Here is a 24,600-nt window from a genome sequence, read left to right as displayed (position 1 = left end):
AATAGATATAAAACTTAAGATTTCTAGTTGCTTTTGCATCAGTTTGAAAATTTCTTTCTTTTATGTAACTTGTTAACTTCTCTAATTTGATAGCCATTAACAAAGTGTTGTTCAGAGTATTTCTTTATTATCTTGGCCATGTATAGAATATCTGTAGTAATGTTTTCTCTTTTATTTTAATAACTTATAATTTGTGCCTTCTCTATTTTTCCTAATCAGTCTGGGTAGAGGTTTAGCCAGGTTTTGATTGCAGTGATTTTCTCTACTAAAGTTTTCTATTTCATTGATCTCTATTTTTTAAATCTTTTTACTTACTTATTTATTTATTTATTCTCCTTTGTTGCCCTTGTTGTTTTATTGTTGTAGTTGTTGGATAGGACAGAGAGAAATGGAGAGAGAAGGGGAAGACAGAGAGGAGAGAAAGATAGACACCTGCAGACCTGCTTCACTGCTTGTGAAGCGACTCCCCTGCAGGTGGGGAGCAGAGGTTTCAAACTGGGATCCTCCCTTAGGTCCTTGGGCTTTGCGCCATGTGCGCTTAACTCGCTGCGCCACCACCGGACTCCCTATTTTTAGCTCCCCTTCCCATTTCTTTCTGTTTGAGTTGAATCTGTTTTTCTTTTTCTAAAAAAATAAATAAATAAACAATTAAAAAAGTATCCCACAAATTTTGATATACTGTTTTCATTTTTATTTAGTTCAAAGTACATTTTAAATTCCCTGTGAATTCTTGACTTCTAATTTACTTGTAAGTCCCTAGTTTGGTTTCCAGGAATTTGGAGATGTTTAATGTTTTCTGTTAGAGATTTTTAATTGACTTTTATTTTGGTCAGAAAACACATCCAGAGCTCTTCACTAGGTACTTCTTTTATGGGATAACACATATTCTATTCTTGGTTAATGTTTCAAGTGCACAAAAATGTGTATCCTGTTATTTTTTAACTGGATGGTAGTGCATTCCATAATTGTCAATTAAATCAAGTAAGTTTATTATGTTGTTCTTCCATATTTTGAAATTCTTTCTCATTTACTTAGTCTATCAATTACATAAAAAGATGAATTGAAATGTCCAGTTGTGTTGCATATTTATCTGGTTTTCTTCAGTTCTGTCAGAATTGTGAAGCCCCTATAAGAAGGTGTGTAATCATTTAAAATGGCTATGTCTTCATGGTTAATTGATACACTTAAAATTATGAAATGACTATTCCAAGTTATGTTGTCTCATATAATTACAGGCACTCCAATCTTCTTCTTATGCTATTTCTATTATATGTCCCCAATATTTTGTGTTACTATTGCTAAACAACTTATTTACATGTGTGTTAGAAACACTATGCTATATTTTTACTATTGTAACTTTCAATAGTCAACTTTTTCTTCTACTTTTATTAGATAGGTCAGATAAAAATTGAGAGGGGAAGGGGAGACAGAAAGAGAGAAAGAGAGAGGATGGAGGTGGGGAGAAAGAAGAGACATCTGCAGATCTGCTTCACTGCTTGTCATGCATTCCCCTTCTAGGGTGGAAGGAGGGCTCAAATCTGGGTCCTTGTGCATGGCAATCTGTGTGCTTAACCAAGAGCACGACTGAAGTGCCAGCACTCAGCTAAGCCCTGCTCCCAATAGTCAATTATTTTTTAAAAATATTTATAAAAAGGAAACACTGACAAAAACCATAGGATAAGAAAGGTACAACTGCACACAATTCCCACCACCAGAACTCCATATCCCATCCCCTCTCTTGATAGCTTTCTTATTCTTTATCCCTCTGGGAGTATGGACCCAGGGTCATTATGGGGTGCAGAAGGTGGAAGGTCTGGCTTCTGTAACTGCTTCACCGCTGAACATGGGCGTTCACAGGTCGATGCATACTCCCAGTCAATTCATTTTTTTCCCCCTTTTGTTGCCCTTGTTGTAGCTTCATTGTGGTTATTATTATTGCTCTTGTTGACGCAATTCGTTGTTGGATAGGACAGAGAGAAATGGAGAGAGGAGGGGAAGACAGAGAAGGGGAGAGAAAGATAGACACCTGCAGACCTGCTTCACCGCCTGTGAAGCGACTCCCCTGCAGGTGAGGAGCCGGGGGCTCGAACCGGGATCCTTACGCCGGTCCCTGCGCTTTGCGCCACATGCGCTTAACCCACTGCACCACCGCCCGACCCCCCAATCAATTCATTTTTAAAGAACATTTTAGAGTTAGGGAGATAGTACAGTCTGTTAAGAGTACAATTTGCATACTTGAGTTCCTAGAGGCCACAGGTTCAATCCTTGGCACCTCATTATGCCAGATGTGGGCAATTCTTAAGCAAATATCTCTCTTAGCCTCGCTCTTCTATTATTTTACTGCTCTCTCTTTAAGTAAATCTTTAAAATATTAAATTTTAAATGAGGGAAAAATCTTTTATGTGTTCTCACATATTGGTTATTTTTTTCTTGCTCTTCATTCCTCTACAGAGATCCAACCTTTGAAGTAGTATCACTTTCTTCTTCCTAAGTGTCTGCTGGCAAAGGATCTATCTCTGTCTTTGTGCAGGAAAAAAAAATTATTTACCTCCATTTTGGAAATATTTTCCATAGGACTAGAATCCTAGGTTACAATTTTTTCTTAGCAGTTAAAACACATTGTTCCATTGTTTTCTGCTTTGCAGTTTTTGACAATATAACTTCCTTATATTTGTTCCTTTCTAATAACTATCTTTTTTTTTTTTTCCTTTGGCTGTTGTTACATTTTTCTCCTTAGCATTTATTTCCAGTAATTTGATTATGATGTATACTAGTGAGATTTTCTTTGTGTTTACCCTGCCTGGAACTTATTAAATCTTTTGAGTATCTGTGGTTTCATTGCTTTCATCAAACTTGGGGAACTTGGGGCCCCTCATGTTCTAAATTGTTTTATATTTCTCACAGGTCACCTTGTCTTTGCTCTTTTGTTCTTCCTGAGTTTTTAATTTTCCCCCCTTGTAAGTTTCATTTTGGATCCTTTCTATTATTATGCCTACAAGTTCTTGGGCCTTTTTTCTGTAGTATCTAATCTTCTTTTAGTGCTAACTGTAAATTTTTTATTTAAGTTACTTAATTTTTCATCTCTAGAATTTTCAAGTAGCTCTTTTAAAATAAATATTCCCCACTCTCTTCATTATATTTGTGTTTCCATAGATTCATGTGTGAAGTTACAAAGTTATTTTAATATCCTGTGTACTCATACCTTCATCTTTATTATTTCTCAATTTGTTTTTATTGATTGATTTTTATTTTGATTATACTCACATTTTCCTGCTTTTTGACATGCTTACTAATTTTTGACTGAAAGCTGAACATTAAGCATTTTATGTTGTTGAGTCTAGATTTTACTGTCTTCCTTTGAAGAATTCTGGGCTTTGTTATGATAGCAGACTAAGTTATTCTTGTCCCGTTTGATCCTTTTGAAGCTTGTATTTAAGCTTTGCTAACCTACGTCTAGAGTAGCCTTTACTCAAGGGATTACTGAGAGCATAGCTGTTCTGGAATCTATGCTGCATTCTCTGAATGATGAACAAGGTTTCTTCATGATAGTAGTAGAAGCTCAGTTATCTTCAAGACTGAGTAACCTTTAAGAAGCATTTCATTTCCAGCTCCCAGGGAGCAATTTGTCTAAGCTTATGGAATTTTTCCTTATACACATACATCTTATTATCCATAAGACTCAAGGGGATCCCTATGCAGATTTATGGAACTCTTTTTATTTGTAGAGTCTACTTTTCTAGAAATCCCCACAAAGGTTAATTTTCCTGAGACTTCTGATCTTCACTTCTTCAACTAAGCAAAGCAATTCTCTGCTCGGAGTTACCTGTCCACGCATCAAGGTCAAGTCTGTACATCCAGAAAAGAAACCAGGATGATTATAAGGTTCATCTCATCTATTTCTCTTCTACCAAGGATCATAGTCCTACACTGCCTGTTATCTAATCTCTAAAACAGTCGCTTCACATATTATATCTAGTTTCCTATTATATAATGATAGTTTAATATGACTTTCATGATTCCATCATAATTAAAAGTGAAGGTTATTGTACCTTTAAAAATAAGTCTTGACAGGCTAGGAGTATGGATTGACCTGGCAATGCCCCTGTTCAATAGAGAAGCAATTACAGAAGCCAGACCTTCCACCTTCTGCACCCCACAATGATCCTGGTTCCATACTCCCAGAGATTTAAAGAAGAGGGAAGCTATCAAGAGAGGGGTTTGGATACAGAGTTTTGGAGGTGGGAACTGTGTGGAAATCCCTCTTAGCCTATGGTCTTGTCAAGGATTGAAGGGTAGATGGTGGTGAAGAGTTATTATCTAAGGAGTTTCAGCTGAGGAAGATGAAAAACTTCTGGAGATGAATGATGGTGATGATTGTATAACAATGTGAACATACTTAATGATAATGAATTGCATACTTAAAAATAATTAAATGGTAGATATTATGATATATATGTATAAAAACTCACCATGTCCAGCAGAAAAGCACTTACAGACTTTCCATCTTCTGCACCCCAAAAAGGACTTTGGCCCATACTCCCAGAGGGATAAAGAATAGAGAAGCTTCCAGTGGAGGAGATAGGACATGGAGCTCTTGGTGGATTGTACCTTTTTTATCTTACAATCTTGTTAGTTATTATTAAACCACTATTTTAAAAAAAAATAAGCAAGTAGAGAGGACTCTCACATCTCTAACAAAAGATTTACTATAGATTTTTAAAATATTCCAATGAAGTCCTGACCTCAAAATTTGAATCATGTAAATAAGTAGATATAGTGCATAATTGCAAACTATCATCAGTAAAACCTGTAACTATGGGAGTCAGGCAATAGCACAGTGGGTTAAGCGCACGTGGCAGGAAGCGCAAGGACCAGCAGAAGGATCCCGGTTTGAGCCCCTGGCTCCCCACCTGCAGGGGAGTCGCTTCACAGGCGGTGAAGCAGGTCTGCAGGTGTCTATCTTTCTCCCCCCTGTCTTCCCCTCCTCTCTCCATTTCTCTCTGTCCTAACAACGACGACATCAAGAACAACAATAAATACAACAATAAAAAAAACAAGGGCAACGAAAGGGAAACTAACTAACTATATATATAACCAGTTAATGATAAAATATTTTTTTCAAAAATACAGAGTTAGATGGAAACAAACACCTCATACACCTCATGCAGAATATGACTGGGATTAGATGCAGTGAGGAACAGAATCCCAACTCCACACAAACACACTCTGTATTGCATTGGAAGAGAATAAAAGAGGGAAAAAAAGCAAACAAAACTGAGACACAATGACAAGTACATATACAATCTCATCAACAAATACGTAATGGTTGTATGGTATGAAGTCAGCTCTCAGATATACTTACACAATGGTTTTTCCAATGTGTGAAAATGATTTCTCTACAAACTCCCGGACACTATGAACTTCCCCAGTAGCTATGACAAAATCCTCTGGCTCATCAGTCTGCAACATCAACCACATAGCCTAGAAAGAAAGACACAAATATGTGTCAAAGTTGCACTCAGATGCCAGTTGAGAAACATAATTTTATCAGATGCACATAATTGGATATAGTCATTTGGTAAAAGGCAAAATTAGGCACATTACAACTGTCACGGACTTGTTTGAGCATACATCAGTTTTAATTAGGCAGCCTTAAACCAATGGTGGTTAGGAGCTAGAAGCAAGGTGTTTCCAGGAGAAGATGCTAGCACAAAGGAAAGGAATTATCTCCTTAACTACTTTTGTCATCACTGGGGCTTCACAGCTCTGGGTCGACTTTTTCAGATAAAAGAGAGGTAGATCTAGAGAGAGGGAGTGAAGGAAAGACACCACAGCAATGAAGTATCCCCCAGTGTGCTATGGGCCAGACTCAAACTCAGGTCATCTGTATAGCAAAGCAGGCACCCTTCCAGGTGAGCTATCTTGATGGCTCACTTAGGGCTTGTTTATTTGTTTATTTATGGAAATTCGAGTTAGATTTTTGTGATTGATTGTTCCTGTTTCATTTTCTTGAATTTAAATCCATGGGCTCTGGCTTAGATTTCAGTTTACCTACGTAGGCATTGGGACCATCTTGCTTTGATGACCTCCATGTTTAATCACTTCCACATGTCTACCTCAAAAATGAGCCTGAATATCATACAATGTTCTAACAATTATAGTAAAAGTTGTCAAACTTGTGTGTCAGAATCACCTGCGGAACATCTCAATACAGATGCCTGGGTCACAGTCACAAAGTTTGAACTCAGTAGACTCAAGGACACATTTTAGGAATCTCTAATATCCCAGGTGATTCTCATGTAATTGGTCCTTAGAGTACAATTCTAAGGCACAAGGTACAGGTGTCAAATAACTGTTTTAAGTAAACGTAGGAAGAGTTTCAAAAGCATTGTTTAGTTTCCCTTCCTATCATGGAGGAAAGGTAAGTAAAACTCATTTAAAGATAGATGTTTATTCTCAAATGTAGAAACACATGTCAAAACAATAACATTGACAGACTACCAACTTGGTGACATTAAAAGGGAAAAATAATCAAGAATCATTAATAGGAAGCAATCATATAGAGATAAGTATCACCACTTCAAAAAAACTTAACTGAAAGGCAATGAAAATGCTAAGACAGAGGTCAGGATTTCACAGACAGCATTTCAAGGTCAGGTGTATCATACAGGTGCATTTCTTTAGTAGGAAGAAGTCCAGTTGGGCCACAATGAGGCTGCATGTCTGAGATATACTGGTGGGAACTGACATAGCTTAGCTTCACTCAGATATGTAGCTTTTATTAATATCATACAAGTTTACTGCTTCCATATTTTGGGACTGTACATCCTTTGTGGAATTTTGTTTATCCAGATAGGAGAAATAGCTCACTCAGATGGTTTGCTGTTTTGCCATGTGCACAGCCCAGGTTCGAACCCGGTCCCCACTGCACTGAAGGAAGATTCATTGTTGTGGTCTCTTTCACTCTCTCTTTGCCTTGCTGCTTCACTGCTCTCTCTGTCTCTACCTAGAAATAAATGCCAAGCAAAAATTTATTTTTTTATCATTCCCATGCACTTTACAAAATAAACTAAGTAAAAACGAGTTGTCATTAAAACACATCCCTCAATATGATGTGCATAGAAGATTTGCTCTGACATTTATGGAAAACAGTTTTGGTTGATGCCTTTTAGCTACCTACCACTGAACAAGCAGAAAAATGGGTTGCTAGAATTAGTGGCAAAATCTACTACCATCTTAAAAAAAATGCAGCCCCAAATCTTTTTCTTTAGTTATCTGAATTTACAGTATTATTTTAAAAAAATTATCTTTTACTTCAAGCTATTTCTTTTTTTTAATTTTTTATTTAAGAAAGGATTAATTAACAAAACCATAAGGTAGGAGGGGTACAACTCCACACAATTCCCACCACCCAATCTCCATATCCCACCCCCTCCCCTGATAGCTTTCCCATTCTCTGTCCCTCTGGGAGCATGGACCCAGGGTCATTGAGGGTTGCAGAAGGTAGAAGGTCTGGCTTCTGTAATTGTCAAGCTATTTCTTATGAATATTTTATGTTTGGCCACTATTACAATGAATGGTATTTTTGTGCTAAGAAGTAGAGACTTTGGGTAATTTGACATGACCAAGAGATGGCACCCTGAGTGGGCCAAAAGCAAGAGATCAGACCAAGTGACTCACTGACAAGTAACTGATCAAATGACCTTGCAGGGGCTGGACAGTGGTACACCTGGTTGAGTGTGCCTGTTATCATGCACAAGGATCCAGATTCAAGTCCCTGGCCCTTACCTGCAGGGGGAAATTTCATGAGTGGTGCAGCTATAGGTCTCTCTCTCTCTCTTTCTCCTTCTTTCTCCCTCTCCCACCCCAACCTCCACTCTACTTCTCTCAGTCTCTATCATAATTTAATAAATAAAATTTAAAAATAAAAAATACATACTTTTTAAAAATTCCTTTGGTCAGGAGAGAGTTTCATTTGCGTTAATAAAATATTTTCAGTATTATCTTGTGTTGAGATCACAGTTGATGAATGGAGTCACAGCACATTTAAATATTTATTTTATTTTATTTTATTATTTATTTATTTTGCCCCCAGGGTTATGGCTGGGGCTCAGTGCCTGCACCACGAATCCACGGCTCCTGGAGACCATTTTTTCCCCTTTTGTTGCCCTTGTTGTTCCATCATTGTTGTGGTTATTATTATTACTGTTGTTGTTGCCGTCGCTGGACAGGACAGAGAGAAATGGAGAGAGGAGGGGAAGACAAAGAGGGGGAGAGAAAGACAAGACACCTGCAGACCTGCTTCACCGCCTGTGAAGCGACTCCCCTGCAGGTGGGGAGCCGGGGGCTTGAACCGGGATCCTTATGCTGGTCCTTGCACTTTGAGCCACTTGTGCTTAACCTGCTGCGCTACTGCCCAACTCCCTGCACATTTTAAATTTTATGCTAATTATATTTCTATGAATGTTAAAGCTTGACCCGCTTATTAAAAAGGCACAAAACACAAAAGTTCTCTTTAAGACAGTTCCTGTGGCAAACTATAGCACCAAAGCTTTGTAGTCCCTAAACTTGGCACAGTTAAAAGTTCTAGACAGGGGGGCTGGAGAGTAGGAAGGGCACATAGTGCTCCAGGTTTGAGTTCCTGGCTCTCCACCTGTGGGGGGCGGGTCACTTTACAGGCAGTGAAGCAGGTCTGCAGGTGTCTTTCTCTCCCCCTCTCTATTCCTCATTGTCCTATCCAACAACAATAGCAGCAGTAACAACAAAATACAATAATGACAACAACAATAACATGGAAAAAATGGCCTCCAGGAGCACAGGATTCATAGTGCGGGCACCAAGCCCCAACGATAACCCTGAAAGTGAAAAAAAAAAAAAAAAAAAAGTCCTGGACAGGAGAAGCAATGAGCGCTGGGCTGCAGCCCAGGATCTTCTCCTGGAAACTCCTCACTAAGAGGCCTGTTAAGTGAGTGTCCCTGCAGTCACAGACACCTGGGTGGGGAGCACACTTTACCCATCTGTGCCTTGTACAAGCAGTTCCTGAAATAAATGCCCAAGGTTCCCTACGGTCAGTGGCACACATCATGGCTGGCTTCACTGGGACTGAGTCTAGCCATCAGTGACCTTCTCTAAATAAGCTGCCTCTCCCCTGAGCTCATGCACATACAAACAAGCACATAACATGCACAGAAGCATGCACCTACACACAAGCTTGTTTTTGGCTTTCTTCAAAGTTTTTTAGGAAAAATTAGATTATGCTTCTGGCTAGAATTTCTATTTGACCTTTTTCTTTTCTTTCTTCTTTTTTTTTTTTTTTCCAGAGGGATTAGTGTATATACTTAAACATATTTTACTCAAATTTCCATTCTAAAAATAATATTTCAAATAGGTCTTTCAGGCCAGTTCAGCTTATTTGATTTCTTTTGAAACATGATGTTGTATTAGAGTGGTTTTGAAAATATCATATTTTTAGTCCTGTGAAAGAAAGCAAAGGCTTGCTAAAAATAAAAGGAGAAAATATGATTACTGGTTAATGGTGGATTACTTGAAACACTGGGCATCAGTTCCCTTGTGCTATTTTGTTCCCCAACAGGAATCTGGGGGATCAGTAGAAGCCTCTCACTTTCACTGGTGTGAGTGCCAAGAATCTGCTCTTTTCTTTTCCATCAGACTATCTGCAGCCTTTGACCTATCAATTTTTAGGCATTTCCTCTTAAGTTCATATTGTACCAGACTGAAGTCTGGGAACGGGAAAGGAAAGGATATACAGCTCCAGATTTATTTGTTATTACTGAATAGTTTACTGGGTTTTAACAGAGGGAAAGGACTTTGTTTAAATTTCCACTGAGCATAATGAATGGTTATTGACTGGTAAATGAAGAACAGGTGACACTCTGGATTAGAAGATAAATGATCTTGTGCTCTGGTGTGATAATGGGTTAGTAATTTGCCACGAAGCTGAGGCCCAGTGCATCCCATCGTAATGCTAGATCATGTCCAGGACACAAAGGCCCCTGTGTGAGAGAAACCCAGCCATTCACTTCCATAAGACAGCTGCGCACATTGATTTGGTCCATTTATTCTCTGATGGATGGCACAACTGAGGCAAAAGTTCACCACTCCTCACCTTCCTGTTCACATGCTGAGCATATGACCCATGACATGGCCTGGCCACAATCTGTGATGAAGTCGCAACCAGCTTTGGCTTCTGACCATACAGACGGTTGGTTTTGAGGTGACATGCTTTAGAAGGCAATCCTCTCTCTTTTGTCTCTCAAAGAAGGAAGGCGAAAAAGTCTTCTTGCATTCTTTCAGGGCGCTTTAAGGATGTGACTGACTTATCCATTTCCTCAGATACTTATTTACTTTTGGCCCTGACCTGATCACCAGTGCAGAGGGGAAAAAAAAAAAAAAAAAAAAAAAAAAAACCCTGCTTTTTAACACATCCCACGGGAGGAAAGACAATCAGTTAAGGAATGTACCAAGGCTTCAGATTCTTCAACCTAAAAATGTCCCTAGATGGCTTAAGGCCACTGCAGTTTTCACATCATGTCTCTCACCCATTTTGCTTTTAAGGTACATGTAGTTTAAGGGAAATCGGACTCTGAACCACTGGCATTTGAAGGCCAAGTCTAGAAGGATATAAATACTCATTAAAATTGGGGCTGGGCTCACCTGTAATTATATAGCTAACTCATTAGATTTTCTACAAATCTAATTTACAGAGAAGACAAAATAAAGCTACAATTAAAAGTTTTTCACATAAAAATATTACTCTCTAACAATCTTCACCTTGGTCATTCAAATCATGAGGGAGTAGGTAGTCAGGGGTCATTCCTCTTCCCTTGGTTTGGTCGCTATAGAGGCTATTCACAGCTGGACCAGTGAAGGAGAACACCCAAAATACATCACCACAGCCCACTAACTACACCTGATTCCATGCATGCCTTTTGTGGTGTGATGTGTGTTTGTCTTAAAAGTCTGGATTCTACAATTGCTTCCACCTCGCCATTAACCTCCAATCCAGTATCCAAGCCGCAAACACTTATTAACTGAGCTGTCATCCATGAATAACAAGATTTGTTAATCAAGGTTATGTTTAACTATGTTTATTTGACTGCTGCTTTTTCAGTCCTGTGCTTCTGTGCTTTATGTGCTACTGTCATAAAAAAAAAAATCTTAAACCAGAGCTATTTGAAGATCTCAGGGGAGAAAGTCTATAAAATAATTCTAACAAAATCAAAGGGATTTGAACAAATGGAAATTTAACTTCCCAATAAAGGAGGGTGAAGGTGGATCCATTCACGTAAGATTTGTTTTTAAACTTTGTTCAATAGCTATTTTCACAATAGACAGGTATCTAAAGTTGGAGTCAGAATTTCATTCACACCTTATCTTTTGTGGGAGCCCAGGAAACACACTATTATGATCAGCTGAGAATCAGGAACCAAAAGACTAACCAATAAAACTCTATCAGGAAAACTAGAATAAAGCGGAAAGCTGGTTTTCCAGTCCTCTTTATCATATTGTTATTTTACTTATTTATTTTTGAGAGAGATACAAAGAGAAAGATACAGGGAGAGGGAGAGGGAGAAAGAGACCAGAGTGCTGCTCAGCTCTGAGTTATGGTGGTGCTGAGAACTGAACCTGGGACCTGGGAGCCTTAGCAGTCACAATCCTTTGCATAATCTTTATGCTGACTTCCCAGCCCTTCAGTCCTCTTAAATCTATTAATTTTCCCCTCCCCTCCCCTCCCCACCCCTCCCCTCCCCTTCCTTTCCTTTCTCTTTTCTTCTTTCCTTGCTTCCAGGGTTAATGCTGGGGCTCAGTGCTGGCACTATGAATCCACTTCTCCTGGTGGCTAGTATTTTTCATTTTATTGGATAAGACAGAGAGAAATTGAGAGAGGGAAAAAGAAAGAGAAAGAAAGACACCTGCAGATCTGCTTTGCTGCTTGTGAAGTGTGTCCCCTGAAGGTGGGGAGCTGAGGGCTCAAACCTGGGTCCTTAAATGGGTCCTTGTGCTTACCACTATGTGTACTTAACCAGGTGTGCCACTGCCCCCCCCCCCAATTACTTTTCAGTGACAAAACCAAGGTGGTATGTGGATTCCTTTGATTAAAGATGTTTAACACACTTTAAAGAAAGTTAATGAATAGGGAAAGAGTCATTATCAATAGTAAACAGAAGCATCAAATAACAGAACACAATTCAGAAGGTCATATGGTGTGTGTTTCTTGCTCCCGATGACATCATTCTACACATGGCATGTGCAGCTCACAATGGTAAGCTAGCACACCAGTCCCTCACCTGACTGTTTTAAAAGTTGTTTCTAATGTGGCTTCATTCAGTCTATGGAGTAATTTTAGTTCCCACAGCTTTCCTGATTATCGCCATCTTAACTCTTTCTTTTCTGTAAGTTGGGGGTCAGTATGTTCTAGGCTTGTGAGTCACAAACAACACAGAAACAAATGTGCCTGGTTGTGCTCCAGTGGAACATAATTTACAAAAATAGGCAACAAAAAAATAACGAACTGTAATTTATCTAGCTTTGCTTTTGACAAAATGAGCAACAAGAAGTTTCTTTTTTTAATCGACAGAGAACAATGACCTCAGCATTGATGATGACTTTCCTATGAATTATATTCCTGATGGCATGTTTAGTTTATGTTGCTTTTCTTCTTGCACCCCTCTCCCCATTCCCATTGCAGGTATAGACCCTGAGGCAGTGCCTTTATAGTTGTTACTACTATCTGAACAAAGCTAGCTACCCGCTTAAGAGCTGTAGGAGGGAAGTGAAATAGGAAGTAGATGTTTTGTATCTTAATGCTTTTCAGCCACCAGGTTGCAGATGCTACCATGATACTAACCTGACTTCCCTGGGAAGATGACCTCACCAATGTGTCCTTGAACCCGACCTCCCCAGAGCCCTGCCCCACTAGGGAAGACAGAAACAGGCTGGGGGTATGGATCTACCTGTCAATGCCTATGTCCCACAGAGAAGCAGTTATAGAAGCCAGACCTCCCACCTTCTGCACTCCATAGAGATCTTTGGTTCACACTCCCAGAGGGATAAGGGATTGAGAAGTGTTTGATGGAGGGGATGGGATAAAGAATACTGGTGGTGGGGACTGTATGGAATTGCGCCCCCTCTTATCCCACAATCTTGCCGATCATTATTAAATCACTAATTAAAAAAAAAAGAATTGTGGGAGGAGAAAAAGGATAGAAAAACCAATGTTCTGAAATCCAAATTTCTCTCCAAACTCTCTCACCAGATTATCCTCCCTGCTCAGGACCTGGCTGTCCTCGTTGAGGTTATCCTCCCTGCTCAGGACCTGGCTGTCCTCGTTGTAGCATTTAGTTGCTACTGTGGCACATGGAATCACCTGTCACTGATGGGGTTGCTCTGCTACTATGTGGCTATTCGCACTTCCCTACCAGCTCCCCCTGTACCTCCATCTGTGCTGACACCCCCCCCCATCACCCAACCCCCAACCAAAGGTAGGAGGTCAAATCACTGGTAGGCAAACCGATCTCTTTCTCAGCAACATTTTCCTGTCATTTATGTAGTAGAAAATCGAGTATTTACAAAGATTTTCTTTATTTCTATTGAATATCAATGTTGCGGGTATTTTATGGTAGAAAACTAATTGGAGCAAAAGCTACAGGCTATCTATATGTATGCCAAGCATAAGTGTGCAAATAATTATTTTAAATGGCTAATTAGAGGTTCCCAGAGGGAACACAAGAGGGAAGGTGGAGGGAAGGCGAATAAACCGGGACAAAAGGGACACAGATATGTTCAAGGATGGAAATGGACTTACAGAGATGAACTTGATGCAGTATGTATGGCATGTTAATTTTTAGTCTGCACACCTGAAACTTATACAATGTTGCTTAAGTAAAAAATGAAAACCAACAAAAAGAATAAAGTTAGATAAAAGTAATTATATGCGCCCCAAATGGAGGTGACCATGCAAACAATGTATGAGAAACCTCAACAAGAAAAAAACACATCTGAATAGACAGTTGTCACTGTCTAATGCTGCTTATGAAGCCATTTTAAAATGTACTGGCTGAAACTTTTTTTTTTTTTTTTCATGATTAAAGATTCAGAAGCCTGGAGGGAATGGCTGTTCTCTGCTTCCTGTGATGTGGGGCCAGGTGACCTGAGGGGGCTGTGGGACTAGGACAGCCAACTTCACAAGGCAGCTGCACCTCAGTTCTCATCAATATGATACCCTCAGTGCCTGCTCCCCAACATGACACATAGCCTGCCCCGCTATGGCCTCTCACTGTCTACCAGCCAAGCCCAAGCTGCTTCCCAACAAGGAAGCTACATGGTCTTAGAAAGCCTCAGTCAAGAGGTGACCTAGAGCCACTTCCTTCACATATAACTGATGAGAGGCTTGGTACAATTTACAAAAGGATAAACTGACTTTCCCTCCTTTAAGAGAAGAGTGGAAAAGTTACACTGCTAGAAGCAAGTGAGACGGGAGGGATTACTGTAGTCACCTCTAGAAAAAAAAAAAGCTATCATAAAAGGGACTATGAAATAGCTCATTTAGATAGTGAGCTACTTTGCAGTGTATACAACCCAGGCCCTCACATCACTGAAGGAAGCTTCAGTGATGTGGTATGTATGTATGTATGTATCTATCTTAAAAAAAATTAAACCACCACTCATTGACTAAACTATCAGTGATTGTCTTGATATAGTCATTAAGTGACTATTGTCCTTTCATTATTGCTCTATCTTGTAGTTTCTGTGTAAAATTATGTTTTAATAGCACTGATAGCCATTTGATGGTAATAGCAGTAACTCACAGACTAAAACCTAGAATATGAAAACTCACTTTCAGGTCATTATAATTTGACAAATGTTCTAACTTGGCCTCAACTTTCATTACTGTCACAACATACTTGCCAGAAATGGCTGTTTCCTGGAGCGTGCCCAGCCACCTACTTCAACCAGGTGTTTCCAATTACCTGCTCCTACTTGCATACCCAGGTAAGCCATTCCACAATTAGTTCCTGGCTCAGCCAGAGTGATGTCAAAGCTCTGGTATACCACAGGAAGTCCCTTTACCTTCATGAGCATCAGATTATCACCTCTCTCTGCTTATGGTTCCTGGCTGTACTCCCTGAACACGCTCATGGGAGAGCATTCTGACTTTTCTATGATTTTACTTCTCCAGCTCATCCTCACCACCTGGCTCCATCTTTCATTCTGACTCTGACTTTTGGAATCCCACTTCTGGGCTAGTTTGGGCTCCCTTGAATAACAGGTCTCTAGCCTCATTAAAGATCTCACTGTGTCCATATTGGTAGTCAGTGTTTCCAGTCAACGCAAACCATCTTCACATGCTATGTATACAAGGTAGACAGAACTTGGAAACTTTAGGCTAAGATGGCAGTTCCCAGTAAAAATAGAATTTAGCCATGCCTACAATTAAGAAGGAAGAGGGATGTTAATTTCAGTAGATTTTATTGGACCCAATATTATCATCTTAATATTAAGACACTTTATACCTTTTTTCTATGAATTAAGTCTGCCACACTTGTTTGACTTTATATGTTAACTCTCTTTTCAGCCACTGGGCTCAAGATGCTACCATGATGCCAACCAGACTTCTCTGGACAGACAACCCTACCAATGTGCCCTGGAGCTCCACTTCCCCCAGAACCCCACTCCACTACGGAAAGAGAGAGACAGGCTGGAAGTATGGATCGATCTGTTAACACCCATGTTCAGCAGGGAAGCAATTACAGAAGGCAGACCTTCTGCATCCCACAATGACCTCCCAGAAGGTTAAAGAATAGGAAAGCTATCAAGAAAGGGAATGGGATATGGACTTCTGGTGGTGGGAACTGTGGGGGAGTTGTACCCCTCTTATTCTATATATTTTTTTTGGTGTTACCTTTTTATAAATAAATAATAATAAAATGTGTACAACACATCTGAATGCAGTCAGCTTACACTTCAAGAACCTAGTAGCCATATGTGGTTGTGAGACATGGCATGGCTCAGAGAGCTGTCTTCAGGTTAGGATGGAGAGTTGACCTTAATGTAATATCTCTTGAGATTTTGTCATGTCTTCATAGAGAAACCCCTCATCTCTGCAGCACAGAGAGAATAAGTGATCCTCTCCCTCCTTTATAATGGTCTCTACTTCCTGATATTTTCTGCAATGATTTTTCTCAATGATGCCAGCAAAAAGAGGAGGAGCTTGAAAGTAATAAAACTAGCTCCACATTCATGATCACATCTGAATGCCTGCCGGTCTCCTGCACAAGTGGGCAGTAATGCTGCCTCCCTAAATCAGAACGCCTGGGAGTAAATACCTAGAGAGCCTCTGATGGGCATACTGCAATGCAGTGTTACAGAAGCAGGGGCTCTCAAATTGCAGTGTACATACGAATTATCTAGCAAGTTAAAACAGAGATCTGTGGTATTCTTAAGCCCCAGAGTTTCTGATTTAATAGGCTTGAGGCAGGGGCCTGAAGATGTGTATTTCTAGCAACGTGCAGGGTGAAGATGATGCTACTATCTTGAGACCACACTGAAAACCATGCTTTGTTGTGGTTGGAGCCAACACTTGGAATCAGACAACCTGTGTTTAAATCTCAGCTCCAGAATTAGTGGGTAACTTCTGGCAAGTTTCTTAATCTTTCAGTGCCTTGGAAAAAATCAGAGCAATAATACTATCTAATTCATGGGATTGTTTTTAGTATTCTAATAGATAATCTATGTAAAGTGGCTGGAATTATCCCTGGGTCAGAGGTAGAGCTCAAGGAAAATTATTTATCATGATGATGATGATGTCAATAACGTTTATGCAACTTAAGAGGGTTACTGGTGTCTGGAAGGATCCCATTCATCTCCATGGCCAAACTTTTGCACCCATACATAGCATGGGAAGAGAAAATTGAAAAAGTAGAGCAAATTTAATTCTGATTCTATTAGTCAGAATCATGGAATTTTATAGCCAGAAGGAGACTCCGAGAGGTTTTTATTCAATTCTATTCATTTGAAGGACAAAGCAACTGAAACCAGGGAGATCTTGTGACTCAACTAAGTCACACACCTACTTATAACCAGGGCTTGGACAAATACTTCTATTTTCCTAATGACTCTGGCTAGGAGTGACTTTCCTGTAGAGACCCTGTTGTAAATGGCTGTTAGGAACAGCCATGCAGACTTCTGTGGGATAATCTGGGGAGCTGACCAGTCAGTTAAAATATTTATGGTATGCCTGTGAGGTGCCAAGAACAGTGCTAGCGTCTGAGAGCAGGCCAGGTAGGCATAAACAAAGCAAATGCTGTGTCTGGTTTGCATACTTCCCACACTTTTATAAGAAAAAGATCTTAAGTGGTCCAGGAGGTGGCACAGTGGATGGAGCATCAGACTCTCAAGCATGAGGTCCTGAGTTCAATCCCCGGCAGCACATGTACCAGGGTGATGCCTGGTTCTTTCTCTCTCCTCCTATGTTTCTCATTAATAAATAAATAAATAAATAAATAAATAAATAATCTTAAAAAAAAAGAAAAGGATTTTAAAAGTCCAACATCTGATCTAAGAAAGAAGTTCTGAGGCACCGACTTTAGGGAGTATCTAGGAAGCATCAGGCATGGAAGCTATTTTAATACTCTCCTATCTCTTCCCATAGCTCTGGCTAAACTGTGGCAGTCATACTGAAATCAGGTGGCCTTTACTTGTGCTTTTTCCTCCCAACTTCATTATCATGGACATATAATAGATCAAACTATGTCTCAGGAAAGCACTGGATACTGGAGCCAGGTGAAATAGGGTTGGTAGGCTCTGATGCAGATACAGTGAGGCTTGCAGAACTAATGGCAGAGCTGAATACAGATGAGACTTATTTGGGTAGAGGAGTCAAATAAAAAAATGGTAGAGTGAGCACCACAGACACAGGGACAGGGTTTCATAGTCTCATTTCTGAGAAGCACCTCAAGACTACTTGCAATAAAAGCCTTTCCACTTGAATTTATTTTAGTTTGATTCTTCTTGCTAAACTAACAAACTCAAATAAAGACAGCCAGAGGTCAATCAAACCTTCCACCACCTCGCTCAGTTTATGAGTGTAGTAGACTGACTGTGCACCAAACTCTGTATCTAGTTTTCAGAGTGAGGAAGGTGCCCACCCATTACCTGAGAACCAAGAGGAGACACACATATGCCAACCAGTAGTTTCAATAACATTAGGTTGATAGGATGAATTCTAGAGAGACACCTGGTGTGAAAACACCAATCAGGAAGATAGCCAGCGTGCTCTGGAGGAGAGCTTATAGGAATTCTTACTCGACTACTTTTAATCCCAATAAGCATAGAAGCCCCACACTTCTTTCTTCCTTTAGGACAGAGGCATTGCCCTTAAAACTGGGAATTAAGAGTCCTGTTAAGCTTCTTCCTTCATTCATACTCATCTCAGGTAAGTTTCCCTACAATATCCTCATTCACAAAAATCAGATTTCAGTGGAAAAGTCATTCTTCCAGTACTTACAAAAATATGCTTGAACAGATTTAGATTTAATCATTCTGCCTTTTACTTTTAGTCACTAACTAGAACATAGTCCAACATAAATGGCGTGCAAGCTTTACTCTTCTGGGAGGTCAAATTGATCTTAGTGACTTGGTCTAAAATGAAAGCATAGTATTTCTGTTAATATAATTATTTCCTAGATGCTAACTCTGTAATATCCTTGATTGAATGAGATGAAAAGAGAAGGCAGTTACACTTAAGAAAACATTCACTATAATGGTAGTATTTAGTATTCCCTGTGTTGAGGGTGATTGGCTTCATGGGACTGGCGGGGGGGGTGGATGGGATGGGACATGGTCTTTTGGTGATGGGAATGGTGTTTCGTACACTCCTATTAATTTGTAGTCATATAAATCACTGTTTAATTAATATGAGAGGGGAAAATTGATTGACTGTCTCAAACTTTTTAATGCACAGACCATAGTCTGAGTCTTTGATATGCTGACTCTCTTAAAACCTTAGGCCAGGGAGAACAGAAGCAACCAGTGGCACAGCTATATACAAATAATGTCAAAGGACATAAGTTATGGTGTATGATACAGCAAATCCTAACAAAGAGATTTTTCAAAGTTAACCCAATTGCCAAATAATGTGATTATAGCAATAATTATCTATTGCCTTCTTAAACCCTAAGACAGCAAGAACCTCCCACTTCCTCTATAGAGCCTGTATTTTCCCCAGTCTTGGAACCTCTAGAGTGGGGCTCACTTTCCTGTATGCTTCTCTCATTTCACACCAAATGATATTGCATCAGCCCATCCCAACCTAATCAATGCAATGAGTACCACCTCGGTATGCTTCACTTCAGACTATGTCCAGAGACATCAGGCATGGAATGTCAACCCTTCAGCCTCATTACTCAGGTGAGACTTTTCCTTTCATAGGATTCTCTAACTCCACTCCAGGTGGTTCACTTCCTAACAAAGTCTCAAAACCTAAATATAGACCAGGTCCAGTAACATAGAGCATATGCTCACATGTATCCATAAATTAGGGCAAAATATATACCTGAAAGCAAAAGTAGACAACAGTCTGCAATGAGTCAGTATGAAGTTCATAATGAAGTGCTGTCTACTTTGACTTAGATACCCTCTTTACCTATTTCCTATTATACTTCCCTCACTCACTCCAAAGCTAACCTTACCAAAGCAAGGACTGCAAAATCTGAATAAGGGCAAGAGACTGACATACTTTAACGATGACTCTTTAGACACTCTCAGGCACCCCATCAGCTGGGGCCCTATTCTGGGAGTCCTGAGATTCCCAAACATTCCAGACATGATGAGCTTGGACCTAGAATAAATCCCTCTCTCCATTGTTACCGGTCATCTCTATCAGGAACAACACAATAGACCCTTTTGTGGGCTCCCATAGGACCTTGCCCTCAACTTGGATCAACCACAGTAGAGAATGTTCCATCCTCTGAAGGGAGGCTGGATAACATACTCTATGCTACACCTGAGGAAGATGGGTCCTGATATTGGGGCAGCCTGGAATGTTCCTACTCATGACCACAGAATGTGAGCTCAGATCTAGAGGGATGCAGAGGTCACCTAGGCTCCTAAGCTGAATATGGGCCCCAGATCACATCAAATTGATGGGGTTTACAGTCAACAATATTTATACACCTTCTCCCACATTTGGGAGCTACTCTCTTCCCTGATCCAGCTTTCTGGTCTTTTTTCCAGCCATGACATCATCTCCCCAGACAATAATTTGGATCCACCTGAATATCAGATTTCAGGATCAGTGAAAAGAAAACAAAACTAGTATAGCCAGAGGCCCTTTGGAATATAATTAAAATATGCCTACTAGCTATCTACAAAATGGAGACACACACCCCCCCCCCCCCACTCTTCCTCTGCACTATTCCAGCCTTTAGGTTCATAATTAGTCAACAATTTGTTTGGCTTTATATGTTAACTCTCTTTTCAGCCACCAGGTTCAAGATGCTATCATAATGCCAACCAGACTTCCCTGGACAGGCAACCCCACCAATGTGTCCTGGAGCTCACTTCCCTAGAGCCCTGCTCCACTAAGGAAAGACAGAGACTGCTGGGATTATGGATCAACCTGTCAATGCTCATATTCAGTGGGGAAGCAATTAGAGAAGCCAGACCTTCAACCTTCTGCACCCCATAATGACCCTGAGTCCATGCTTCCAGAGGAATAAGGAATAGGAAAGCTATCAGGGGAGGGGATAGAATTCAGAGTTCTGGTGGTGGGAATTGTGTGGAGCTGTACCCCTCTTATCCTATGATTTTGTCAGTGTTTCTTTTTTATAAATAAAATAAAATAAAATAAAAAAGATATACACCTAGAAAAAATAGTAATATTTAAGCACAGTGATATAAGAGGAAAGAAAACCCATTTTATTTAAAAAATGATAACTGAGAGACAACTTCTCCTCCAATAAGGAACCCCCACATCACTGAAAATTAAAGACCTTTTGTTCAACAAATAAAAAATCAAAAGAGTTCTTAAATGTTTGGTTATTTTTAAAATGCATAGATATAATAATATTTCATTTTGGGTCTTTATAACTCTAGATGAACTTTAGAGAAACAAACTTTGATAAACTAAATTAAAATTTTCAAAAAATTCAAAAGTGTCCAGGAATATTAAAAAATCTTCAGTGAAGTTTAACTCAAAGTTCCAGACTGTGGAAAATAAACATTTATTTCTCAGTGAGTAAAATTGCCAGTAGTCCAGCAAGTGCCAATGACTGCTCAAGATCCACTAGCAAAGCAAAGCAAAGCAAAGCAAAGCAAAGCAAAGCAAAGCAAAGCAAAGCAAAGCAAAGCAAAGCAAAGCAAAGCAAAGCAAAACAAAACAAAACAAAACAAAACAAAAAAATCTGTTACTACACAACTCCGTAAGTGCTGTCACCTAGGAGCACTAAAGGTCCGGCACTAAGGAGCAACTTTTCTATTAGTATAAGACAACATTTTTCACATTCACTTATATGAATGAACAATGTCTTCTTTGTTTTCTTGAACACTAATTTAGTGTTGTATTTTTTGCTTGTGTCAATGAGTGTCAAAATATTGTTCTTTTAATACATGAAAGCATTTGCATAGAACTTTATTACTGATCTTTAGCTGTTAGCCACAGGCAAAATAAAACAGAGAGGCTCCAGTTGGGAAATCTCACTAACAATGAAAAGCAAGAGTCTTTAACATACTCTGATTTTCTGCCAATTTTTCCCCCAAGTATACACGTTTTTTGTTTTTTTTAATTTGATCCTACAATTGGTAAAATCAACAGTAATGTCAGACACAACAAAGTTGTTCTTCAATTCAAGGATTCCACTTCTCTAAAAATGAAACAGAAAGTTTGAAAGGAGGAATACAAAAATCTAGGAGGAAGTTCTAAGATCCTGCCATGAATTAAAACACAATACCATGTAAGCCCATTACAGAAAAGCCAAGAAACACAGTGTACTTCAACAATGAACTGAGAAACATATGGACCCTTCTGATTAAGTTATGCCTGTCTGCATTATCTCATCATTAAATGCTCAATTGCCTGTAATTGTTTGCATTTATCCCAGTTATTAAGAAAAACAAAGCCACCACATTTTCTGTTTCTTCAAAGTTTAAGAGTCCCCATGGGGTATCTGATGTGGTTTACAATTCTGTATTTTTATTCCCCTAACACAACTAATTTTGCAATGGCAGTACTACCCAGAAAGACAAAATACTCTTTCACAGGTACTCAGGCTACAGTTGATGGGTTACTCACTACGAAACCGAAGGGCTGTACCCTGGTTGCATTCAGGAGAGAGCAGTCCCAGAACTCAGTGCCAGAACAGGCTAGAAAAGGCCACGCTCGCCCCACGAGAAACCAGACCAGCCTTTCAAGTCAAGTGTTGGCTTGTAGACATATAAGTTAATCAGCTATGAAATAACCACCACAATGTTCTCATTGATCGTGAAGGGATCGTGATGCAACTCTTGGCCTGGGGAAGATCTGTGCTTCATTAATCTAGCCTCTGACTTTGAGAGAAAGAGAGCGCTTTAAGAGTGGTATTTACGAAAGACATGTGTGCTCTTTGTGACTGAAACCTTCCTAGGAAGATGTGTGGTGTGCTGGGTATTCAGGATGCAGTGTACTACTAAACCCACCGCAGTTACATACTAGGACTTTTTTTTTTTTTTCAAAGAATGTAGTCGGGGTGCCACTGTATGACACTATGAGTCAAGGGATGCTGAGAAAAACCTCAAACTGGTAACATTTCAAAACTGAATATAAAAATTATTTATTTATTTTTATAAAGACAAAGAGGAATTGTGAGGAAAGGGGGAAATAAGGAGAGAGAAAGACAGCTGCATGCTACTCTGCTTCAAGGTTTGTGAAACTCCACTCCCACTCCCTAAAGGTGGGGACTGGAGGCTTGAACCTGGCTTGAACAAGGCTTGGGTCCTTGTGCATGGTGATTTGTGCACTCTACTGGATGTGTGATGGCCTCAAAACATGCTACCTTGGATTTTTCTTTGCTGTGGAATACTAGGTAATGCTGATTATCTTGGTTTTAAATCAGTGTGATTAATTAAAAAAAAAACGCTGCGGCATCACAAATTAATTGAATGAGCTGGTGATACTAAATTACAAAGACTGTAGAGGTACTTTGAAATGTTTTCTTGAAAATGAAGTAGGTGATTATACTTTCTGTTCAATCTAGACCATACCTTCAGTTCCTAATTCTACTTCATTCTTTTTAAAATCATGAGGGGCAGGGGGTGCAGAAGTAGGTGAAAGTGATATGCTGTCAGAGATTTCAGACACGATCTAAGATGCTGTCCATCCACAGACATGGCAATAAATCACAGTCTCTTTCCATTTAGCCCAGTCCTATCATTTAGATTTTAAAAAAAGGAAAAGAACAACTTCAGTACAAAGTTCAATGAGAGGACTGTACAAATGGGCTGAAGTATCAGTGGATCAGGTCTTATAGCAAAAGGATTTGATAAGTCAGTTTTCTAGGGGCAAGGAGATAAAATCCCAGTATCTCCCCAAGGATAAGCTGCCTGCCAAGTGACCAACACTCGATTCCCCAGCACCTTCGTATCTGACTGGGCCTGCAGAGGATGTATTCATAGGCATTAAAGAGAATAAACAATCTTGGCTGAAGTGTTAGTTTCACAATTGCTCCTGCCTTTCTTTTTTCCTTCACATAGAAGGTGTGTGGGTGGGTGTGACTGACTCCAGAACAAACAGGGATGAAAAAAAAATATATATATAGCACTGTATTTCTAATGTGAGGTGGATTGTGGGTTTGCTCTAAAGGGAGATGATAGACTATCTCAGTCATCATGGGGGACTGAAGATCTGAAGCAAGTAAGTCAGCTTCTTAGCTCACACGACTCACTTTGGTGTGCATCTTAGTGTTCCATGAGTTTGCAACTCTGATGGTACCATCAAGAGAAAAGTGCAAAGTGTTGATGATTTCCTTGTAAGAGGGAGGATGCTGTAATTTGGAGGGTGTAGGGCTATTCTGCTGAGTTGGAGGAAACAGTGCCAAATACTGAAACTCCCCTCTCTCCATCAATTCCACCTCACATCCCAGGACGGAGGGTCCATAGAACCTTCAAGAGAACTGTCTGCTTAAAATGAATGGAGAGTCCTTGGAAAAGATGTGTTATGGGTCACATAGGCTCCTAAGCTAAATATGGGCCCCAGATCAGATCAGATTGATGGGGTTTACAGTCAATAATAGTTATACACCTTTCCCATACTTGGGAGCTACTCTCTTCCCTGATCCAGCTTTCTGGTCTTTTGTCCATTCATGGCATCATCTCCCCAGACAATAACTTGGGTCCACCTGCATATCAGATGTCAGTATAAGGAAAAAAAAAAAACAAAAAACTATTATAGTCATGGGATCTTTGGAATATAACTAAAATAGGACTACTCTACTAAGTGGAGACCCCCCAACTCTTCATATAAACTATTCCAGCCATTAGGTTCATGGTTAGTCAACAATTTGTTTGGCTCTATATGTTAACTCTTTTTTTCAGCCACCAGGTTCCAGA

The 24,600-nt window shown here is 39.7% G+C and overlaps 1 protein-coding gene across 1 annotated transcript in view; it reads right to left on the bottom strand.

Moving 5' to 3' along the window:
• The window catches only part of GMDS (GDP-mannose 4,6-dehydratase), a 655,177-nt gene that overhangs the window by 172,764 nt on the left and 457,813 nt on the right, over window positions 1–24,600 (bottom strand). Inside the window, exon 8 of the mRNA XM_060190785.1 lies at window positions 5,363–5,481. Coding sequence (XP_060046768.1) covers window positions 5,363–5,481 — 119 coding nt within the window. The remainder of the gene's footprint in view (window positions 1–5,362; window positions 5,482–24,600) is intronic.

This window comes from Erinaceus europaeus, chromosome 4, assembly GCF_950295315.1.
Source record: "Erinaceus europaeus chromosome 4, mEriEur2.1, whole genome shotgun sequence".
Lineage (NCBI taxonomy): Eukaryota > Metazoa > Chordata > Mammalia > Eulipotyphla > Erinaceidae > Erinaceus > Erinaceus europaeus.
Note: the sequence above shows the minus strand (reverse complement) of the source record. Positions and strands in the feature narration are given on the sequence as shown.